The following is a 20,453-nucleotide window of genomic DNA, read 5'->3' as shown; positions in this document are numbered from 1 at the left end:
TTTTTTGTCAACCACCAGTCGTCATAGCGGTCGCTGCTCATGGTTTCCAACATCGGACTACATAAAAGCGGGCTCACACATTGATCGAAAAATTCCCGGTAAAAATTTCCTACAGCGATTCTAGCAAAACCGTTGTGCAATCGAACGTTTTAAACATCAATCTTTCCACTGTGGCGAAAAAAAAGCAAGACCTTAAAGGTCCACGGAAACGGCCCCCAAGAAACCACTGATAAACGTGTTCAGTGTGTAGAACACATCCTTTTGAGCATTAACGCAAAGTATAACTCCTTGGAACAAAGCCAGCGATTTATTATTAATTTTTAAAAACAGCATTTTTTGAAATTCGCGGGCAGAGAGAATGTCGCTTGGCGGTGTCGCATGGAACTATTTCCTAGTAAAGCCAGTAAAGCCCCTCTATCTTTATTTCCTAGTCCCGTGACGTCACGGGTCAGTTGACTGGCAAGGCTTGCTAGAAGCTGCCATTCGCTGCGGTCACTGCAACCATGACGTCACGGACACACTTCCGGTAGCTGCGAAAGTCGTCTGCTCGTGCGCTGCTCGAACTCTGTGCAGGCTGTTACAGCTCGCCGCCCTTATCGGTTAGGTGGCCATTGCCCATTAAGTGCAACAACCGAAGCGACGCAGGGATCGGCAGAACGAAGCTGCATTTACAAATATCTTATTTATATAACGTGGTTTCAGGAGTATCGGAGTGTCGTCCGACGAGGCGTCAACAGCACGGTCAAGCACCGCACGATGGCAGCACCTCCTTGACCGCCGTAAACATCGCCGCTGTGGCCCCTCCTCCCGCATACCGTTCGCGAACCACACGGCGGATCGTTAGCACCGATGTCCGAAATAAAGCGTGCTAAAATTTGTTGGCGTCTGGAATATTGAGCCGAATATCAAGTATGAAACCCTCGTGAGGATCGCTGACCAGCAGCAAATTGCTGGTAAGAGCGATAGCCGTGATACAAGCTAGTTACTGCTCAAGCCAGCTGCCGCTGGTGCATTTCGGTTGATCCGATCTGCTCGTACTAGCTCTGCGATTAATGCGTCGGCAGAGTTAATCCTATAATTATTTTACTATGGCAGGATAGGAATCACTATAAGGCAGTTTCATAAGTAGACGATTTACGACTGCGTTGATCATGTTCCAAAGCGTCGACCGCCGCGGCTTCGAAGCGAAACAAAAGGCCTAGCGACGACTAGGGACGGTCACGCACGGCGCCGGCGTTCGCTGCGCTCGCACGTTCCACCCCCGCGGTAATTGTGTAACGTACCTCAGCCTGCTCGCGGCATCCCGTGCTGCAAGCATTGCAAACTCGTGTACTCTCATAGCTAAGGCCGCGTATTTTTTGGCGTTCTGCTCAGCAACAAGCCGTTCAAACGATATTGTAGGCACAACAAGGCTTCAGAACGCAGTCGCTGCGCTGTCGGCCGTAATCGAAGACGTCGGGCGGCACCATAATCTATACATATATCTTTAAACGTGATACAGTGGGCAAATGAATAACTTTGTGAAGCAGACCCGCTCGTACGTTTCGCGCACTCGGGCGCCGACGAGTAGCTTCCGTCAACAGACGCCGTCATAACCTCGGTTAACGACGCAAACCGAGGTCGTCAAGCTCGGTTTGCGGTAACCGCGGTTAGTGGTGCAACCATGGTTTGGTCCGCCGTGTAACATAGGATAACCACGGGTTCGTGGTTACACTAACCGTCGCTGCGCGAACTGGCGAGCTCCTCAGGCGTGTGCAAGCGAGGACGGGTTTGGCGGAGTACGCCAGCGAGCGAGCGCGCGGCAACCGGAAGTTCGTCGAAGTGACGTATGTCTGGGCAGAGCTTTGAACTTGCTTGTATTCTTTGTTTTTTTATGGCTCCCTTCGGCGTACGAGTTGAGAGGGAAAATTTGAAGTCATTTTTAATCGCCGATATCTCTGGTGTTGCAGAAGCTAGATCGAAAATTTTTGCGGGAGAATGATGGGTGGTTCAATAACTATCATTGTTATGGCGTTGTTTACCCTTCTTGGTGACCCCTTTCTGGGGACCTTTAATTCCAGTGTTCTGTCCCTTTAATCAAAATATCGAGTCAACTTCACAGATTGTTTACTTATCTGCTTTTGGCATTTGCCCTTTTGCCTTTTGGTTGCTGTTTTTGTTTTCTTTTTGTCTTTTTGTGTTTGCTTTTGAATCAACATTGTTTTATGCTGGATTCCTGAAGGAAATATACTCAGCACTGGTAATAGGTGGCCCTTGCTTGATTTCCTTAAATCATATTCATACATCCGACATTCACATCTAATTTTTTGTGCCAAACGTAAGGTTTGTTCTCCGTTTAAGGGCTCAAAGATTTGAATTCGTGCTGCAGCAGAGTGCAGTTGTATTCTTTTGTTTTTTTTTCCTGTGAGCTGCTCCAAAAGTTGCTAGAAATCCTATTTCAGCTGTTGCACCTGTGCACCATTTTTTGCTCATGGCTGCTCCAAAATGCGCATTTTTGTGCTCAGAGACATACCTAATTTGGCTGTTGCAACCCTGCTTGCAAAACATTAAGGCAGCTTTTCTCTCTCTGCTTCTTGTGCAGTTGCGAGTGAATTGATGCAAAAGTGGAATACTTTGGATAACATTGTTTTCTTGACAATCTTTTTAAGAGGCTTCTTTTGCTAGTCCTCTTCCTTTCTTCAATTTTTATCCCTGAGGGCGCTTTTTAATATTCATCACCAATTAAGCTGGCCCTAATGCCATTGTGCTACCAGTTTGTTTCTGTTAGAGGCATGCATCAGAACATGATGCTACGTGGAAAATGCAAAATTCCTGTTGTTTAGCTCCGGCGAAACTTCGTGTGTTGTGATAGCTTGTACACAGTTAACGCGTAGTAAAGCACTTTATTGCCGTTCATCGTTCATCTGAAAAACGAACGAACGCTCTTCATTCACTTTTTATAAGTGGCCGAGTAATGACGTCATCTGTATCTACTACGCATGCGTAATGTGCACAGAGAGCCTGTGGAGTTGGCAGTGGCAGAGTAGCTGCTGTGCAACGTGTGCAGCGAGGCTGTGGAGTCTGCGGTGGCTGACCGGTGCGCTGTTTGTTTGGCGCAGTGCGGCTGCGGGATCGGCGGCGGCTGGGGTGCAACTCTTACGTCGTGCATGGCGCAGCTGTTGCGCAATGCAGTGAGGGTGCGGAGTTTTATGGCGGCGCAACTGTAATGCCACGCCCGTCACGCCTGTTGCTTGGCATATGCACTGTAGCGGCTTCTGCTATGGACGCTGGCATTGGGTCTTCAAAATCTAGTCAACTCAGTTCTTATCTGTGGTTAATAGTGGGTCGATCACAGGTCTGCATATAGCACAATGCATGCTATGGCAGAAAATGATCATTATGGCTGTAGTGGGTATCAGCACCGAAAAAAATTGACTGGTAGGCTTGAAGCTGGACTGGAAAAGCAAAAACAGCTTCACGCTTGACTTCTGAACTGAGGAAGCAGGTCTGTTTTCACTTCGGCATTTGCAGTTTTAGGAACAGCTCGTTGTGGATGGATAATGCATGCAAATAGTTACTATGGGCCAGACTATATTTAGCACCTTCAGTGGCCAGGAAATTTTGACAAAGTCTAGGGAAGCTTGTGCACTAGATTCCATGTATGATGGGGTTATTGTTGGCAGTTTAACAATTCAGGTTTTCTGTAGTTTATTGGAAGCCTGAAGTTGCATGGACCCAGGTGCGTTTTTTTTAAACTTCATGAATTTGATCGAAGCAAATGGACAGGATTTTGCTAGGAAGTTCACTGTGAAGTACTGTATTTACTCGCATAGTTTGCGCACTTTTTTTCCATAAATTAAGGCTTCAAAAAGGGGCTGCGCAAATTAAGCGAAAATTCTACAAACATGCCTTAACAACACACACACAAAAAGGATATGAAGCACAATATATATCTAAAAAAGTGAGGCATCATATACAAGCAAAACAGTGTCGTTTATAACTGCACATACTTTGTCTATTCGGAGTCGTTGCTGGAAAAACTGGATTCCGAGCCATGGGTGAGATCGTCGCGGCCGTCGTCATCATCGTTGTTGGCATCCCAAATAGCGTCATCCTCAGTTCCGTGAAGCATATTTTTTTTTTTTTGAAGCTATGCTCCACAATGTTGGGAGAGACCCTGTCACACGCTGCCAGTATTCATTCACAGACTGTCTCCAAAGGAGGCCTCTTCATTCTTCCAGTCGGAGTGAGACCGTGTTCTCCGCTGGCCATCCACTCCACGTAGAACTTCCGCACGTTGTCTTTAAACGGCTTGTTAATGGAGACATGCAACGGCTGCAGGACTGATGTTAGGCTGCTTGGAATGACAGTGAGGTTGGTTTTCATTTTCAACTTTGTTTGTCATTTGAAGCTATCAAGGACCAACATCGATGGCAGTTGCAAAAGCGCACCTGGTCGCTTCCCCCACACAGTGTCCATCCAGTTGATCATTAATGCCTCATTTATCCACCCTTTTTCATGCACACGAACATGGATGCGTCCTTTAGCTTTCAATTTTGGCATAGTCTTCCGCTTAAATATGACGAAGGGTGGTAGTTTGCGACAGTCAGCGGTAACTGCCAGCATTACAGTGCACAGTTACTTTTCGCTGCTGGTTTTTTTTATGGCAACAGACGAAACTCTCTCTTCGCTCACCGTGATGTTGGGTGGCATGTCTAATATCAGCGGCGTCTCGTCAGCGTTCCCGATCTGAGACATGATGAAACCTTCCGTCCTGCGCAGCGCTATCACGAACCGGTGAAATGCCACCACTTTGTCTTCATAGTCTACAGGCAAACGCTGGCGGAGAGTTGTCCTTTGTCTCAGACAGGTGATGGCGTCTCATAAAACGGGTCACCCACCCCCTGCTTGCTTTGACAGTCTCAGCTGGGATCCTTTTGTCACATGTAACGTGTAATTTTCCTCGCCTGGAACTGCAGCATACTGCACGACACTGCGATCCTGGAGGGCCAATGCTCGCAAACATAACGCACAAGTTCTTCAATGGTGGGGAATTTCCCATTCTTAGGTCCCCAAAATGCTCTCCTTCCCGGGCTTGCATTTATCAGCTCTGCCTTCTGCTTTCGCCAGTACCACATGTGTACTGCCTGGCAGCGACACGATTTCCATTTTCAGGACTAGGATGGTACAGTTCACAAGAGCTGAGCGAGATGAAGTGGCAAATTCAGTCACCTGGAGTTTAAATTTCGCCACGAACAGAGACTGACGTGCCAGACGTACAACGAACACTACTGCGCGGTGGCTTCGCTTCGGCTTGAATTGCTTTGGCTTGGCCTTGGCAGTGCGCCACTTGATGCGGTCTGCTTGTGCGTTCCCGCGTGCATACTGGCGTTTTCGCGCAATGAGGTGTGCAAAATATGGGGTTGTTTTTTTTATAAATCCGGGTAATAAGTTACGGGTGCGCAAATTACGCGAAGGCGCAAATTATACAAGTAAATACGGTATTCACTCGGGCTTTTCTTCATGCAACAATAATGAGCAGGCCAGAGCTGTGGCTAAGGAACCCTTGAGAGTTGGATCAATGTAGGTTAATGGAATGATGCAGGATCAATGTAGGTTAATGGAATGATGCAGAATGGCAGGTGCACGATTGTAAACATTGTGCAAACGCGTGCTTGGCCAATTCAGGCATCTGCCAAAAAGGTGATTTAAGCAGTGGTGCTGATCTTTGTGACATTAGAGCAGAACACACGAAGTAACTTTGTCGGCTTTGATTTAAGAGTGCTCATAATGTGCATCAGTTGAATCGTAGTTTGATCCTTGTTTTGTTTGTGTGTAAACTTTTCCAGGGAGAGGACAGCGGGGACATGAAGCTGGACTTCACATTTGACTCTGAATTGGCCCAATTTGGCGATGAAAAGCAGGCTAAGCACATGGCGATTGCTCGTTCTCTGTCCAGTGAAATTACATCTGCCAACTCTCCAATTTCGCCTTCCACAGATGAGCTGAATCTAAAGATTGCATCTGTGAAAAAGGTATGCACTTCCAAAATATTCAGTCTGCTGCCACTTATCCGATTTCAAGCTGCTGGTCTGTTGACTGTTTTATCTCTCAGGGCTATTTTTGAATGAGGGTCAGTATTGTGAGGTGCCCCATGGTAGCTTACCAGGGTGCAGTGCTTTTTGACTTCTAAAGGAAAATTCCATCATGAGGGTTGGGAGTGGCATGAGATTACTTTGCATCACTGTTGTATTATGGCAGATTTGTGTTATTACTACTTATTGAGAAAGTGAGTTTTTTTTTTCTTCAATGGTGCACTTGGGTGTTTGGGGGACATGGGGGTGGAGAATAGAACACTATATGTGATTGTCGGTGCCAGAGACAGAGGGCGAGTGGGCAGTTCGGTTTGTTTCACCTTTTCATTAGCTGAGCCTGCTGCAAATGCTTGGAAAGATGAGGGCCACAGTTCTGTAAATGGCATCTGTGAGCAATTGCGCATCTTGACGCTGTTTCCATGGCTGACAGCGTCGGGAGTTACATCAGCACTGTATAACCAACTTTGTGCAGAGGTGTTCAATTCAGATTGTGGCATAAAGGTTAAATTCTTAAGGAAAATGAGTCCATTATATTAGATTTATTGGTAATTTTATTAAGACTGCACTTGTTCAGGCCTGTGTCATGGTACTTCATTACCTGAGAAGTGAAGGTCATAAGTTACTTCATATAGAATGGCAAGTAAAAGATCTCTAGTTTCTGCATTGTGTGTAACTGTAGGCGTTAGTGCATAATTTTTTTGCTGCGATTTTTTTTTTTCAAGCAGTCAGGTTTACATTTTTTTTCTTTTTTTTTTTTTCAAGCAGCTAGGAGTCTTAGGTGCCTGCCATGTGATGAACTGACTTCACCAACTATGATTACTGGTGATTACAGTTATCCATCCATCGATCCTGATGGCAGTGCGTTCATGAGTGTTAAAGTGCTACCTCTCAGTGTGTCGTGTGTAGCAGTGCGACAATCCTGCAGGTTTGGGAGAATGTGGGGCCCCTGCCAACAGTGCTGGAGCACGGTACAGTCTCGGTTTCGGCGGACGACACTGGCAGTGCTGCAGTACAGGCCCCAAGCTTTGGCTCCTTTGGGAGCGCTGCATCGTCTGACAATTCCTTTGCAACGAGCAGCGTGGCAACTGAAGGCATGGCTCAGCAAGGTCAGGCTGAGCCAGCACAGGTCACCGGTGAGGCTACGTTCGGGTGAGTGTGGCAGCTATGCGCAATCAGTGGACCCTTTGAGTGTTGCAAATGCTGCAAATTGCCATGTGATGAACTGACTTCACCAACTATGATTACTGGTGATTACAGTTATCCATCCATCGGTTCTGATGGCAGTGCATATGTGAGCATTAAAGGGCTTCCTTCACTTTAATACACTCCCAGTGTTTGCACTCACAGAAAATTTCAAACTAGCATAACTGGTCACCTATGACAGACCTTAATGCTTTCGTAGCGTTAGCTACACTGGCCGAGGTTAAGCAGTTTCGCGAACCATGCTGCGCAAGCACGAGGAGCAGTAACATCACACGGCACGCAGCTGGTGCACCGGAGCCGCGCACGCCTCGCCGGTCTACGCATTCCAGAGGAGTGCAGTCTTACTCGCGGCAGTCGCACTGGCGCCGGCGCGTGCCCAGCTGTGCGCCTCCGTTGCTTAGTAACCTAACGCTATGTATATCCTGATATAGCTGAGCTAATCTACTGCCATTTTTTAGCATATTGATGGGCAGAATGTGCATTTTTGGGAATAGAATCTCTAATTAAAAAATTTTTTAAATGCTTGCGTTGTGCTAGCGTTAAGCCCTTGCGTTTTGTACATTAAGCGCTACTATACCTTACTATACCTTAAGATGATAAAAAAAAGAAAGCTGCTTCCAACATTGCATTCCTTTATTATTGCTTTTTTTTTCTAGAATGTAATCATTTGTGACCCATTGCAGCATGCCTTTTTTTTTTCATCCGGAGTAACTAACGTACAATGTGGAGACCACATGGGCTGGGGCAACCACTCTAATACCCATGACGGCCCCCTTTTAGGATCAAGTGGAAGCCACAATTGCGGGCAAGCCCAAATTGTGCTTGCCTGGCCATGGCTGCTGCTTTTCGACTGAGGCGAAAAGCTAGGCACTAGTGGGCTGTGCGATGTCTGTGTACGTTAGAGGTCATGATAGCTAACATTTGAGCATAAACTGAATATTGCATTTGACTCCATGTTCTTTAAAATGTAAATCATCGAAATGTAAGCTCATTTGGTGTGGTAGATAGTTTTAAAATGAATTATAATGTTAATATCGGAAGCAGCTGCCTGGTCTGGCATGGCCCACAACCTACTGTATAATGGGCGACCTGCGCATCGCGCCACTCTCTACGGGAGCGCGCGGCCGAAGAAATACCACGTGAGCGCCGAGTAGGGACCGAAATAGCCGGTAGATGTCGCCAAAGCTCACCCCCAGAGCACCGGCTGTGCCTGCAAGCGAATGGCACGGAGTTTCGCGGGAAATTTGTGGAACAGTTATTTCTCATGAGCGATAGCTGCGGCAAGATAAAGGCGTGGGCCAGTGAAATGAGTGTCAATATTGGGGGTAAGAGATCCGGGAACATCTTCGAAGCAGCCGTCGTCGTCCTTTCGACTGACGCGGTTGCGTTTCTTAAGTTGGTGTGCGATAGTAGCCCAGTTTGAGCAGACTGCCAGTCTCCCTTCCGTGCACGTTCGTTCTTCCGTATTTGATACCTGCGCAGGCAGGCTGTGCCCAGTGCAATTAAATCTCTGCCGAATATGCGTGCTCGGCGTTCCCCATTCCGTTTCTCGTCATGCGCGTAATAAGCTGAACACAAACTGTAGTGAAAATGAACGGCGGTGCAACACGGACACTGACAAGAAAGGGACACCACATCCGCACGCTACCAACAATTTATTGAACGGGAAAGTGGCATATTTATACGCGTACATCTCAAGCGTGAGACTCATCGCCAAATAACCGCTAAGCTTCCCTTTTTGACTATATTGCCTTTTTTTTTAGGTTTTCTGACTGTTTTTTTTTTTTTTTTTTGCTTCGTTTGACTCGGCTTGAGCTACGAGTGTTCATGTTGGTTTAGGTTTCTGACTGCTTTTGCTTCTTTTGTTTGACTCTACTTTTACTATGTTCGTCTTTAGTTGTTTGTTTAGGTTTTTTAGGTTTCTGACTGCTTTTGCTTCACCTTTCTGACTCTGCTTTTGCTACAATTGTTTTCTCGTTTTTTTTTTTTTTTTTAAGGGTCAGGACTGGTCTGCTCCTCGCGTCTTATTCAGCTGTTGCTACGAATGGTCTACACTGCTTTTGCTAAGAGTTGGCCTGCCATCTGTTTCAATTTTTTTTTCCGTTTCTATTAGTTTGTCTGCTGGGGTTGGAGATACCTCGACTGGTATCCTGATATTGCCGCCTGGCTTCCACGTGTTGGGTTCGCAGCGGTTATTTGGCGATGAATCTCTTGCTTGAGCTGCACGTATAAATATGCCACTTTTTCATTCAATAAATTGTTGGTCCTCCTGCTTAAAATGCAGGCTACACACTGTGGTCCTGTCGCTTGGAAAAAAGGGCTGTTTTTTTTACCCTGAAAAGCAAGTAGTGCCATAACAGAAATGTACTTTCCGGACATCACTGAGGGCAACGGAAACTCGACTTTTAGAGCATCAGCTGATGATCGCAACCCTTGTCTTCTGAAATGATCTCGCTATCACAAGGGACGCCGTCGCCCGGAATGCTTGGGTAAGGCGATCTTATAAGCATGTTTAAGAAAGCTGGTGCAGCTTCATAGTTTTCGTTTGGCTTGCCGCGGGATGTTCTTGAGCCACTGATTTCGTACCTCTGTTACAGGGAACTCGTGAAAGGAGGTCCCTGTTGATGTTAGCCCGCTCGACTTGCAGAGCGGCACGCAACAGTAGACCATAGTGCGTAATGATGCCGCGAACGCGTAGGCATCCGCTGCCACCCACAGGCACGCCGCACGTCAAAACTGCCTCCGGTTAAGTTATCTACTGCCTGCTTAAAATTAACTCGCCGGCACCGAGCTTTGCGGCTGCTCCAGCTGTATATCGACGGCCCACACGTGTTCAATCTTCGCGCTCCGTAGCCGGTCACTGTCTCGTCGTGGGGTCGAGTTACAGTGCTACTCTCAACGATGGCGTTTTAGAGAATTAAAAAAAAAAACGGCACAAGCAAAAGAAAACCTTCGGCGCTGGGGAGGCGGCGCACGCGCAGGTCGCCCGTGCATTGGCCGCTGACGTCATGAGATATCCACCCCATGTCGTCTGCTATTCATGTTGTCTGCTGCGCTCTTGCATGTACACCGCGGATGGTAGCCACCGAGAGCCGTTTTTTTTTTTTTTTAAAGAAAAAAAAAAGTATTCACATTTTTTTTTTTACAAGCCTTCACTGTAATGTGTGACCTTAGTGATCCTCGGACTTGCTATGGGCTTCATCTTGAGATTGTTGAGGGCACTGAAATCGATAAACTCAAATTATTATTATGTTACGAGAGTTGGCTTTTTTAGGAACAAGCGATATAAAAAGCTACATGTTCAACGTTTCTTTCCGCCGTGTGCGTGGTGAAAGGGGGGAGGGATTAGTGTTTTGTTGCTGAGCTATTGCTGTCACTCTTTCAGTTCAAAAACTAATGCTGGCGAAATGCATATTTCTCGAACTGTGGGTGATCAGAATTCGGTATGGTTTGACCTCGATACAAATGCCAGATGCACAGATTCACACGTTTGGGATGCTATAACGTACGAATTGGGCTGTATTTTTGGGGTACGCATGCACACACGCACACACACACACACACACACACACACACACACACACACACACACACACACACATCCGTGTTCTGCTGTGGCATATACGAAATGATACGCAAAAGATGTTTTCTCTTAGTGTTCTCATACATGAGGAGTATATATGCCTTGCATTTGCAGGTCGGTATCTTCACTTAAGCCGGCAACTCAGTCATCCCTTTCTCACCATGTGGCATCGGTGGTAGGCGCAGGCCACCAGCAGTCTTCAGCCAACAGCCACCACCACCATCACCATCATCATCACCACCAGCAGCAGCAACAGCAACCAGTGCAGCCACAGCAGCAGTTGGCTATGGCAACCCATCATCATTCACAGGCAGCACAAGCCCATAGTAGCTTGCAGGCGCACCAGCAGCAACAAGCGATGATGCGACAACCGCACCAGGCACACTCAATGCTGGAGCAACAGAACATGTCCAAGGCAAGCATATTCACGCTTTTTGTCTGGTATGTGCGCTAAGTAGCGAGCAGTGAAATTTGGTGCTGCAGCCCAAATGCTTGTTTTTGCTGCTGAGCATTTGAATAGTTTATTGCATATGGATGAAATTTTGGAAGTGTAAAGAACTGAACAGCACAAGTTTCTAATGCTTGGCACAGTATTGGGTTTTTAAGGTGGCGGTCCCACTCCAGCGGTGAAGAGACATTTTTGGTGATATTCATACGTCTACATATACATATGTGGTTTTAATATCTCGTAAACCTTATTTTCTCTGCTTTCGAATGGTGCATTTGGTTTAGAAATACAGTTGAACCCAGATATATCGAACTCGAAGGGGATCGCGAAATAGTTCGATATATTGATAATTCGATATACAGAAATCGGCTTGTGACGGTACTTACGATGCAAAAAAACGATACCGTATTTGTCGCGTAATCAACCCACTCGCATAATGCACCCACCCTCCACTTTTGCACCCGAGAATTAAGAAGAAAAAAAAAAGCGTTAAGGCAGCTCGCTCACTGCAAGCGATCTCAGTGAGGAGCGGCAGCCACAGAGCAAAAAATTTCAAACTTGTTGGAACTGCGTCCCTCTCGCCGCGGCAGCTCAAAACATGGTTTCTGTGTTGCCGCGGCGAAATCGCGCTTGCATGTCGATGGCTGGCGCGCGTCACTCCATTTTGGCCGTCTCATCCACAGCTCATTTCTTGGCAGCGTGCCAAGATGCTGCGCAGCGAGCAGCGATAACAACCGGGCGCATTCTTTTGATAGCTCCTGCGGTGGCGGGGAGTGAACTTGGCAGAGTGCCCGTGATGGCTTGATTGCACAAGTCTGGTTCGATTTATCACGCCGCGCTTGGAGCGGGTGTCAGGATCGCAGCAGCTGACCGCATGCTTTCGTTGATTCATACATGCAAGAATAAACGACTCCCGTCAAAAAAAAAAAAAAAAAAAAAAAAAACTTGCCGTTTCATAACGTCCGCAGTCGCCATATCTTGCGCTACGCCACGTGCACAGCACAACAATAAAAATAAATGACTCTCACAAAAAGAAAAAAAAAAGAAAAACAGAGAGAGAGACTTGCATCAGTCGCCGCGCGCAGGCAGAGGGTTCGCAACACACGCTGGAGAAAAAGTCCGACGTCTGTCTGAAAGCGGGCTGAGCTGGTTTAGCGCCTGCTGAAGGAGAGAGATGGCTAGGCAAAAGAATGGGCACACCCACGCACAAGGCTTGCAAACGTCATATGCTGGCATGCGGGAAACGATAACTGCAGATGCGCGCGCCTTTGGGGAATGGGCATGGCTCTGCCCAGACCAGCCGTCACCGAACTGTCCCCTCTCATTCCTTCCGCTCGTGGCTTGAAAACGTCACGCGGCAAACGGCCAAGGGTGATGCAATGTCTTTGGGGAAGGCATATTTTCCAGTGTGCGGTGCGCAGTTCGATATATCGAACGACCGGGGAAATTGAGTTCGATATATGACGCAGCTTTTCTATACTTTTACATGGAATTTTCAAGGGGATATTCCGTGGGTTCGATATAACCGGGTTCGACTGTAGCTGCAGAGATGTTTAAGCTGTAAAGAAAAATGCAAAGGTAGGAAACGGCTTTTCAGCTCCACTTGTGTCAGTAAATGCAAAATTGTGCAAAACCTTTTGCACCTAGAGAAAAACCGTTTGAGGTGTTCAGAAATTAGATGTTAATAAACAAATTTGAGCATTTTTATTAGTGTGTATCGCTTAGTTTATTAGCCACGCGTCTTTGAAAAGTGTATGAAACAGGTAATTATATATACAATAACTTTCAAGCTATGCATTCTGCTGCGGAGATTTTTTCGCACAGTTGGAGGTCTTGAAGGGTCTTGGAGGTCTTGAAGCGCTTGTGCCTTGTTCCACTGCCTCTGTTTTCTCTACAACAGTGCCAGTGAGGGAGGGAATGTGCTAGCCACTCGTGTCTCATGTTCGCCGGCTACATTTTGTTACTACAGAAACAATGCCTCTCATGGAGCATTTATCCTTACCCTCAAACTCTATCTTTCCCAGCCTCTGCCTCACCTCACCGCCTCTGCCCTCCTGCATCCTTGCCTTCACTAATTTTTCAGCGCTGATTCTTCCTCACCTCACCGAGTCAAATCGTCATAAGGTGAAGGTGCGGACATCCTTATGAGGATGCCCATATCTGTTAGAGTCAAGCGAATGTGTTTTGATTTTGAACCTTTAAACGGTTGTGACTAAGGGGCGCCGTGGTCCAAGGTTCGTGATGGAGCTAGGAGCGCGTGAAATTCACATTTGACTTTTCTGACAGCATGGTGGAAAACTCATGGCGATATTTGAAAAGTTTAGCTAATAGAGAGGGCATGACTGTTATGATCAGGGTGGATGTTCGGGCGAGTTGGTTCATTATCAAAGAAATACTGCGCTTTTGAGACAAGGACAAAAAAAAAAGTGGGCAGCATGTGCGCTAACTTTCAGCTCAATTTTATTCAATGCATTACAGGATTTTACACACTGTAGGAGCATAGACAAAACATACTACCAGCATCCTATCGCGGTGCACGTCGGCACATAATCGCACAAATTATTTTCCCAAGGACTCAACATCCTTCGTCAAGAGTGATATTGAAGGATCGCCTTACACATTCTAATTTCAGCTCTTATTCTCCTGGCTTCTACAATCTCGTGTATCAGTTTTTCTTTATTTCTGCTTATGAATTGCACGTCAAGAGGGCTGGGTACGCAATTCCTTAGTCATGAATTAGTGGTGTAGCCTGGTGGCAAAATCCGAACTACTCTCACGATGGCGACCGTGGAACCACCTCCTTAAGCTGAATTCTGCACCCGAGAACACAGTTTGTGCAGCATGTGCTGCGGCCTGGGCTGCCATAGACCACGCTTCATTGAAATGTTGGAAAGACAATGGCATTACTGCAACAGTAAACCATAGTTCCTTGTTTTCTGAAGGTCATTCATGGGCCTTTGATCGGGTGGAGAGTGCAGGGTGAGCACTCCCCTTTCCCGCGCTCCCCATTGGCTGTCGCACTTTGGTTACATTTACCAGCGTGGCCATAGCTTGTTTAACCCTTTCGCTGTCGGGCGTTTCTGGCCATGACGCACTCCCGTGTTGGCTTGGTTTCGGGGAACGAGCATGGCGATTTATTTTTAATTATGATTGCTATACAAATAACAGTTAACTGTACGTGGAGTGTTTTGCTGGTGTTGGTAATTAACATCATCATCTTTATCAGCCTAATTATAAATTAGACAAATAAGGATAATATAAGAAAAAAACTGCCCGATACTTCTTGAGACACCGAATCAGAGTTCGAATTGTATTAATGAAAACAGCCATCGCTCCAGTCCGCAGTCGAAGGTCCCGCACGGTCAGCCATCCAAAAGTAACCGCGTGCACGGAGGGGCACTCTTTCGGTGACTCGCACAACAGATAAATGGCACGTTGTGAAATCAAGATGACAGAGGGAGATGGAAAGAGGCTAAAACAACCTCCTTTGCTGCTGCTAGCTGCAAGCAAGGGCGCAGCAAGAGAGCGAAAGTAGCGATCGAGTCATGTGTTGACCTATTGGAGAGGCAGCGGCGCAGCAGACACTCCAACAGAATAAAAATAAAAACCTTCAAACCTGCAGCAGATGACAGAAGAACCCTTTAACCCGTAACTGCACGCACGCGCCACGAAACGCGTACTCCGCATGAACGCTTAGCGCGATAGAGTAGCGCACGTGGAGTGACAGTGCTCTCCAGCAAAGAAGGTGGCGGGGGTGGGCGCGGTTGCTCCGTACTCTTCAGTGTATATGCACCAACACAAAGTGGGTTGAAAATATGAATTTGTAGAAAGATGGCGCAGCCTGTCCAAGCGCGGCAGCTTTGCGATCAGGCGCGAAGTTTTGAATGCGCGATAGAGAACGTACCAGTACATCGGTGACACTGTGGGGGGAGGGGTAAGCGCAAAAATGTGCCGCCACATTTGTGACAGTGAAAGGGTTACAGTTTGCCCTAGTCTTCGTATGTGATGAGAATTATTGCAGCTGATGCTTGCTTTAGGATCTGGTTTGCATGGAACATTCTTTGTACGCTGAATCGCACGTAGCTTTGCCTTTGAACTTGATCAGCAAGGGCAATAATCTCGGCTGTGATGGTGCAAATCAGGCAGCAGTGCCTGTTTTTACGTGCCAAAAAATGGTCCATGCAAACGGATTTACCCAGGTTTTAGTGGGCGAAATTATGTAAAAAGAAAGGGGATAAGCGTGTGCGAGTATTCAAAACTTAAGTAGATTTTAATAGTGTTTGCTAATTGATTTTACTGCACTACACTATATTAAACGAGCGCCGCGCGCCGATACTTCAGCTTGTGTTCTCTATAGATAGTGGCGCTGCCTTGGGCTATGGATGAAACGGAATTCATTGTAGCCTCTGTGAAACTGCAAATTTATTCGAAATAGCAAAATACAGAATACAAAAGTAGATACAGTCAAACCTTGATATAATGAACACGCATATAACAAATTATTGAATATATCGAACTCTTCCGAAATATTTTTATCAAACATGTATTTTTAGCTTCTCATAGCAAACGCGGTTCGACATAAAACGGATATTTCGAACTTCGTGACGGCAAGCACTACCTCACTTTAATAGCAGGAGGCAGGCTTCGTTGCACTACAAATGTGTTGTGCGGTGCAGCAAACGTTCAGGACTACCTCGCAGGCGTGCCACAGATGTTACGATGGCATTGAGAGTTGACAGCCAAAGAAATTCATGGCCTCAGAGATCACCCCTGCGCGCGTGTTTGTGCGCAAGGAAGTAATCTCTGAGACCATGAGAAACTGTTCGCATCTCGCAATCGCTGACAGCGCCGCTTTAGCAGCGGTGGCAGTGGTGCGATCGACTGTTGCTTTTGCTTTTTTGGTTTTTGCGTTTTAGTTTTACAGCGGCATGGCAGCGTCGTAGTGTTTGGTGGAGGCTGCGTCGGTCGTCGTGTCGAGTGTGGTGCGCGAATGTCCGTAGTGCGGCGATGGCGATGAATGTGAAAAAAAAGAGAAGCACTGACATTAAACACCAAGCTCGAGGTAAAATCAAGATCTTCAAGGCAGTTTACAAGAGGAGACCGATTGACACTGTTCTCGTGAAGCTTCGTATGAAGCAGGACTTGAAGATTGACTTGCTGGGAGCATTAAAGCGGCATGGGACAGCGTGAAAGGCGAAACGATTGCCAACTGCTTTCGGCACATAGGTTTTGTTCCAGCAGAGGTCCGTGCATCAAGTGACGATGGGGACGATCCCGACGAAGCAGAAGCAGAGTTCCACGAGCTCGATGAATGACTGTAGAGGACTTTGTAGGCAACTACGACATCGCGGCGAACACGGCTGTACTGACGGACGCTGAAATCGCTGTGGAATGTTTCTGAACATCCCGCAGACGAAGCTCAGGCTGACACTGCAGACGAGAACATTCAGACATCACAAGAAGCGCTTGCTGCATTGGATTTACTTCGCAGCTACTGCAGGGCTATTGAGAGCAGTGGGTTTTTGCCCTTGTTGAGTGTTTGCAAACTGTGGAACAGGGCATGACATGGAACGTGATCAACACAAAAACAGGCCGCGATAACTCTGTTCTTTGCGTGTAAATAAATGGATGTGATCCAAGTAGGCACCCTCCGAGTTGCTGTGCCTTCTCTGATTGAATTTTGGTGCTCTTGCATGCATTTTCTACGAAATTTTATATTACGAACTATGGATAGAGCGAACTATTTTCAGATTTTTTAACTGTATGTTATAACGAGATTTCACTAAGTTGCTTTATGACTGCTCCATATTTTTTGACACCATGGATTTATAAATTCTTGCACTGCAAACAATAAAATTTATTGCGTGGTTATTGGACCCTGGGAAAAAATAACGCCCAGGAGAAAACTTGAGGGCCGAAAGGGCTAATATATTGCTGTATAAACCGGAATATAGGTCGAGATTTTTCTCAAAAAAGGTAAGCTATAATCGTCCCTCGTCCTATATAGCAGTCTTTAGCAGAATGTGAGGCACAGTCTGGCAATAAGTGGCGTGCCCGCTCGTGAACGAACAGCCAAAACCATATCTACATCCTGCAGTTGCTGGCTTTTTTTTCCCGTTTCAAGCGCATTTATCTTTGTGCTCTTTCATTCTACCTATGAGAGTATAAAATGCCTCCAATAACAGCATGTGGAGGCAGTGTACGGTGGCTTTCCAGAAAGTGTTTTTAGCCGAAGAGAACAGCAACATGGCCGCTCTCTCAGCAACAGTTTGGCATGCGGTGTCATGGGTGAGATCAGCTTTCGCATACAGCCTTGCAAGAAATGCTGCGTAGTCAACACACTTGATGGAACTGAATGACACACACTGGGAGGTGGCGAGCAGCAAAGGGTCGTCTTCCGAAGATGCTGCTGAAAGTTTGGAGTGAGATCGTAGCTCCGGTGATGCAAGGATACAGCTGATGTAAATATATGCGCTTCTCGACTTTTTTAATTTTTTTTTTACTTCAAGGTAAGGGGGTATACCTATATTCCCACTCAACCTATAATACTTTTTATACGTAGGTTTTTACGCTGTGGTCATGGCGAGGCAGCAGCATTAAATCGGCTAGGCGTAACTAGGCCAACCGAAAGTTGTCATTTTGGTCATGATTTTTCTGAACCAAATAGCAGTGAATGTGTTGTGCAGTTTAGTTTCTTCGTATTGAGGGCTTGCTCGTGGTGATCAACCAAGATGGGGTAATAGCCTGGATCGCAATCTTCAGAACGCCTGAATGATGCCTCCGAAATGCATATTCCTCAAACTGTGGGAGATCAAAGTTTGGTATGGTTTGACCTCAATACAAAGGGCCAGGTGCACAGATTCACTTGTTTGGGACGGTATAACGTATGAATTAGGCGGCATTTTTCGACGAAAATATGCAGTTTAGAAAACTTTTCGGGATCGGTGCTTTCCGGTTGATTTTGAGCACAGAGCGCTATGCTATGAAGTAGAAGTGTAAAAAAAAAAGTATCCATGCATTTCATGGCTAGAGAAAGTGGTCGGCGGCACGATGCCAGCGTTGCCTGTTGCTTTGGAAGTGGCATGTTTATGGAGTATAGCTACTGTAGGTGTCTCGCATTAGTGATTCAGCTGCTCTATTTGCTCCAGTTAGGTCAATTAAATTCGCATTTTTTTCTGCTCCAAAAGTGGTGAATTGATTAAAATATCACCTGAGCTCTGCCAAAGGAAGCAAGATAATTATGGGATATTTTTTTAGCAGCCCACATTTTCAGCTGGCATCTTACCGAAAGTTTCGCAACCCCGAGCGCAAAGTGCGATTGTAAATGCAAGCAAATGCATGAAGCTGTTTAAACTTGCAATGGGCATTCATTCGTGGCTGCGCCAATTTGACCATGTTAAAGGAAGAATATGCGGTTGGGCTTCCACTGCTGCTAGACTGACCATAGAGGCACATATTTCTCCTCGCCCAGTTTCTCGTGGCGCTCTACACAGACCCACCATCCCTGCCCTTGGAAACTGGCTCTTCATTTTGACTCACCGGCGCTCTTTATAGCCGAAGCGAGCTGCCTGAAGACATTTGTTAGAACAAGTCCAAAGTTGGCTGTTGCACTGGGCAATTTTTTTTAATGTCCCGAAGAAGAGGTGTTGGTGGTACTTAGATAATTTTCAGCATGTCTTAAAGCATGTTCACCTTTCTACTCCAGCTTTTTTTGGATAGGTTCTTGCTGTACTAGAAAAGATTTAGTGAAGACCATGAGCTTGCATAGTGCCTACTTGACGAGGAAAAAAAAAGTGACTGATTTTTCATCATGCTCTCGCAGCTTGCACGAAGTAGCCCATTCAAAAGGTTGATATGAGAGCAAAACTGCTTTGCCGTCATGAGCATGCACAGCAGATAATGAATGCCATTTGCGAGCTTGTTGTTCTGAACTTCTGCGTGCACTGGCCACACGCAGAGGGATTCAGTGCTCGTGCTTGCATCTGGTCTTTCTTTCTGTTGCCTGGTTAGCGCTGTTCTAAACACGAGACTTCACATTCCTGACTGCACTTGCCACTCTTCTGTCCTCATTGCGACAGTGGGTGGCCACTGAAAATAGTCACTTGAGAGCTGTCATATTTGTCGCTGATGGTGCCTATGATTGGGCTATGTGCTGCATGGATTTGCTTTTACACAATATAGTTGTCAAAGCCTTGTATTCGGCAGATAATTTGCTATCATGTGGCGCTAACCTATCGGTTAAACTTGTTTTTCTTCAGTGTCCTTTCAAGACCCTCATCCCTCCTTAAAGCTCGTGAGAGTTTTTTGTCTATAAAAAGACCTTCTTATTGCACAATAAAGAATTTGTTTTATCCAGGTTGTGCTAACTTGAAGTTTTGCTGGCATGTATCATTTCAGGTGAGAGCGCTTCATGCTTTGAGCCCTCCACCAGCAGCAGCCTCTTCTTTGGCTGGCTTGGATGTGCGAGCCATGGCTAACCTTCAGGTAGCTGGTATGCCCCAGGCAGTGGCCAGCCCTCCTGCTGCTCTGCTTTTCACTAGTACTCAGCAGGTAACATGTTTTTTTTCTTTTGGGCAGTCTTGTTGAGTTGACCGGTGTGATGAGCATGTAGAGCCAATCCCCTGATCCCATGTGATTGGATATGATAGCCTGACCAATGGCATAATGCAGTTGTTCTTTTCATTCAGTTCCTTCTTTCACACTCATGTGCACACTTTGTTTTCCATTCAGCTGTGAGTACAGTGGAACCCTACTGTAATATTTTAAAGGGGGTCACCGCTCTTAAAACCATTTCTTTCATTTATGGTCGGATTTGCAATATTTGTGCTTTTTTTTTTTGTGCTGATTTCAAAACTGCAAACTGTGTGTTTACGTAATGCAGGTAGCTTTAAATATATTAAGGTGTTTTTTGTTTTTGTTCGTTCTACTGGCAGGGAGTGAGAGGGGGCTGCAAGATTGCGTGTATGCACGTGCAAACGATGTGCGAGCAGGCTGGCCAACACAGACGGCGCAGTTTCAAATGAGTGATGGTTTGAAACTGCCCTCTGCAAAGCACAGCTGGAGCAGTATGCACGCTTGCTTTTTTTTTTTTTTCTTTTTTTTTTTCTTTTTTCTTTTTCCTTTTGTTGTTGTACCGGTGATGTAT

At 46.2% G+C, this 20,453-nt stretch overlaps 1 protein-coding gene across 8 annotated transcripts in view; it reads left to right on the top strand.

Moving 5' to 3' along the window:
- LOC146202823 (uncharacterized) overlaps positions 1 to 20,453 on the top strand; it is a 208,286-nt gene that overhangs the window by 137,854 nt on the left and 49,979 nt on the right. For all 8 annotated transcript variants that reach the window (XM_084588353.1, XM_084588360.1, XM_084588355.1 and 5 more), the window contains 4 exons: positions 5,829 to 6,014; positions 7,000 to 7,223; positions 10,975 to 11,275; positions 19,706 to 19,858. In XM_084588353.1, the coding sequence (XP_084444479.1) occupies positions 5,829 to 6,014; positions 7,000 to 7,223; positions 10,975 to 11,275; positions 19,706 to 19,858 (864 nt within the window). The remainder of the gene's footprint in view (positions 1 to 5,828; positions 6,015 to 6,999; positions 7,224 to 10,974; positions 11,276 to 19,705; positions 19,859 to 20,453) is intronic.

The sequence above is a fragment of the Amblyomma maculatum genome, chromosome 1 (genome assembly GCF_055883805.1).
Source record: "Amblyomma maculatum isolate TAMU_Amacu chromosome 1, ASM5588380v1, whole genome shotgun sequence".
NCBI classification, from domain to species: domain Eukaryota; kingdom Metazoa; phylum Arthropoda; class Arachnida; order Ixodida; family Ixodidae; genus Amblyomma; species Amblyomma maculatum.
This window is presented reverse-complemented; position numbering and strand designations above follow the sequence as displayed.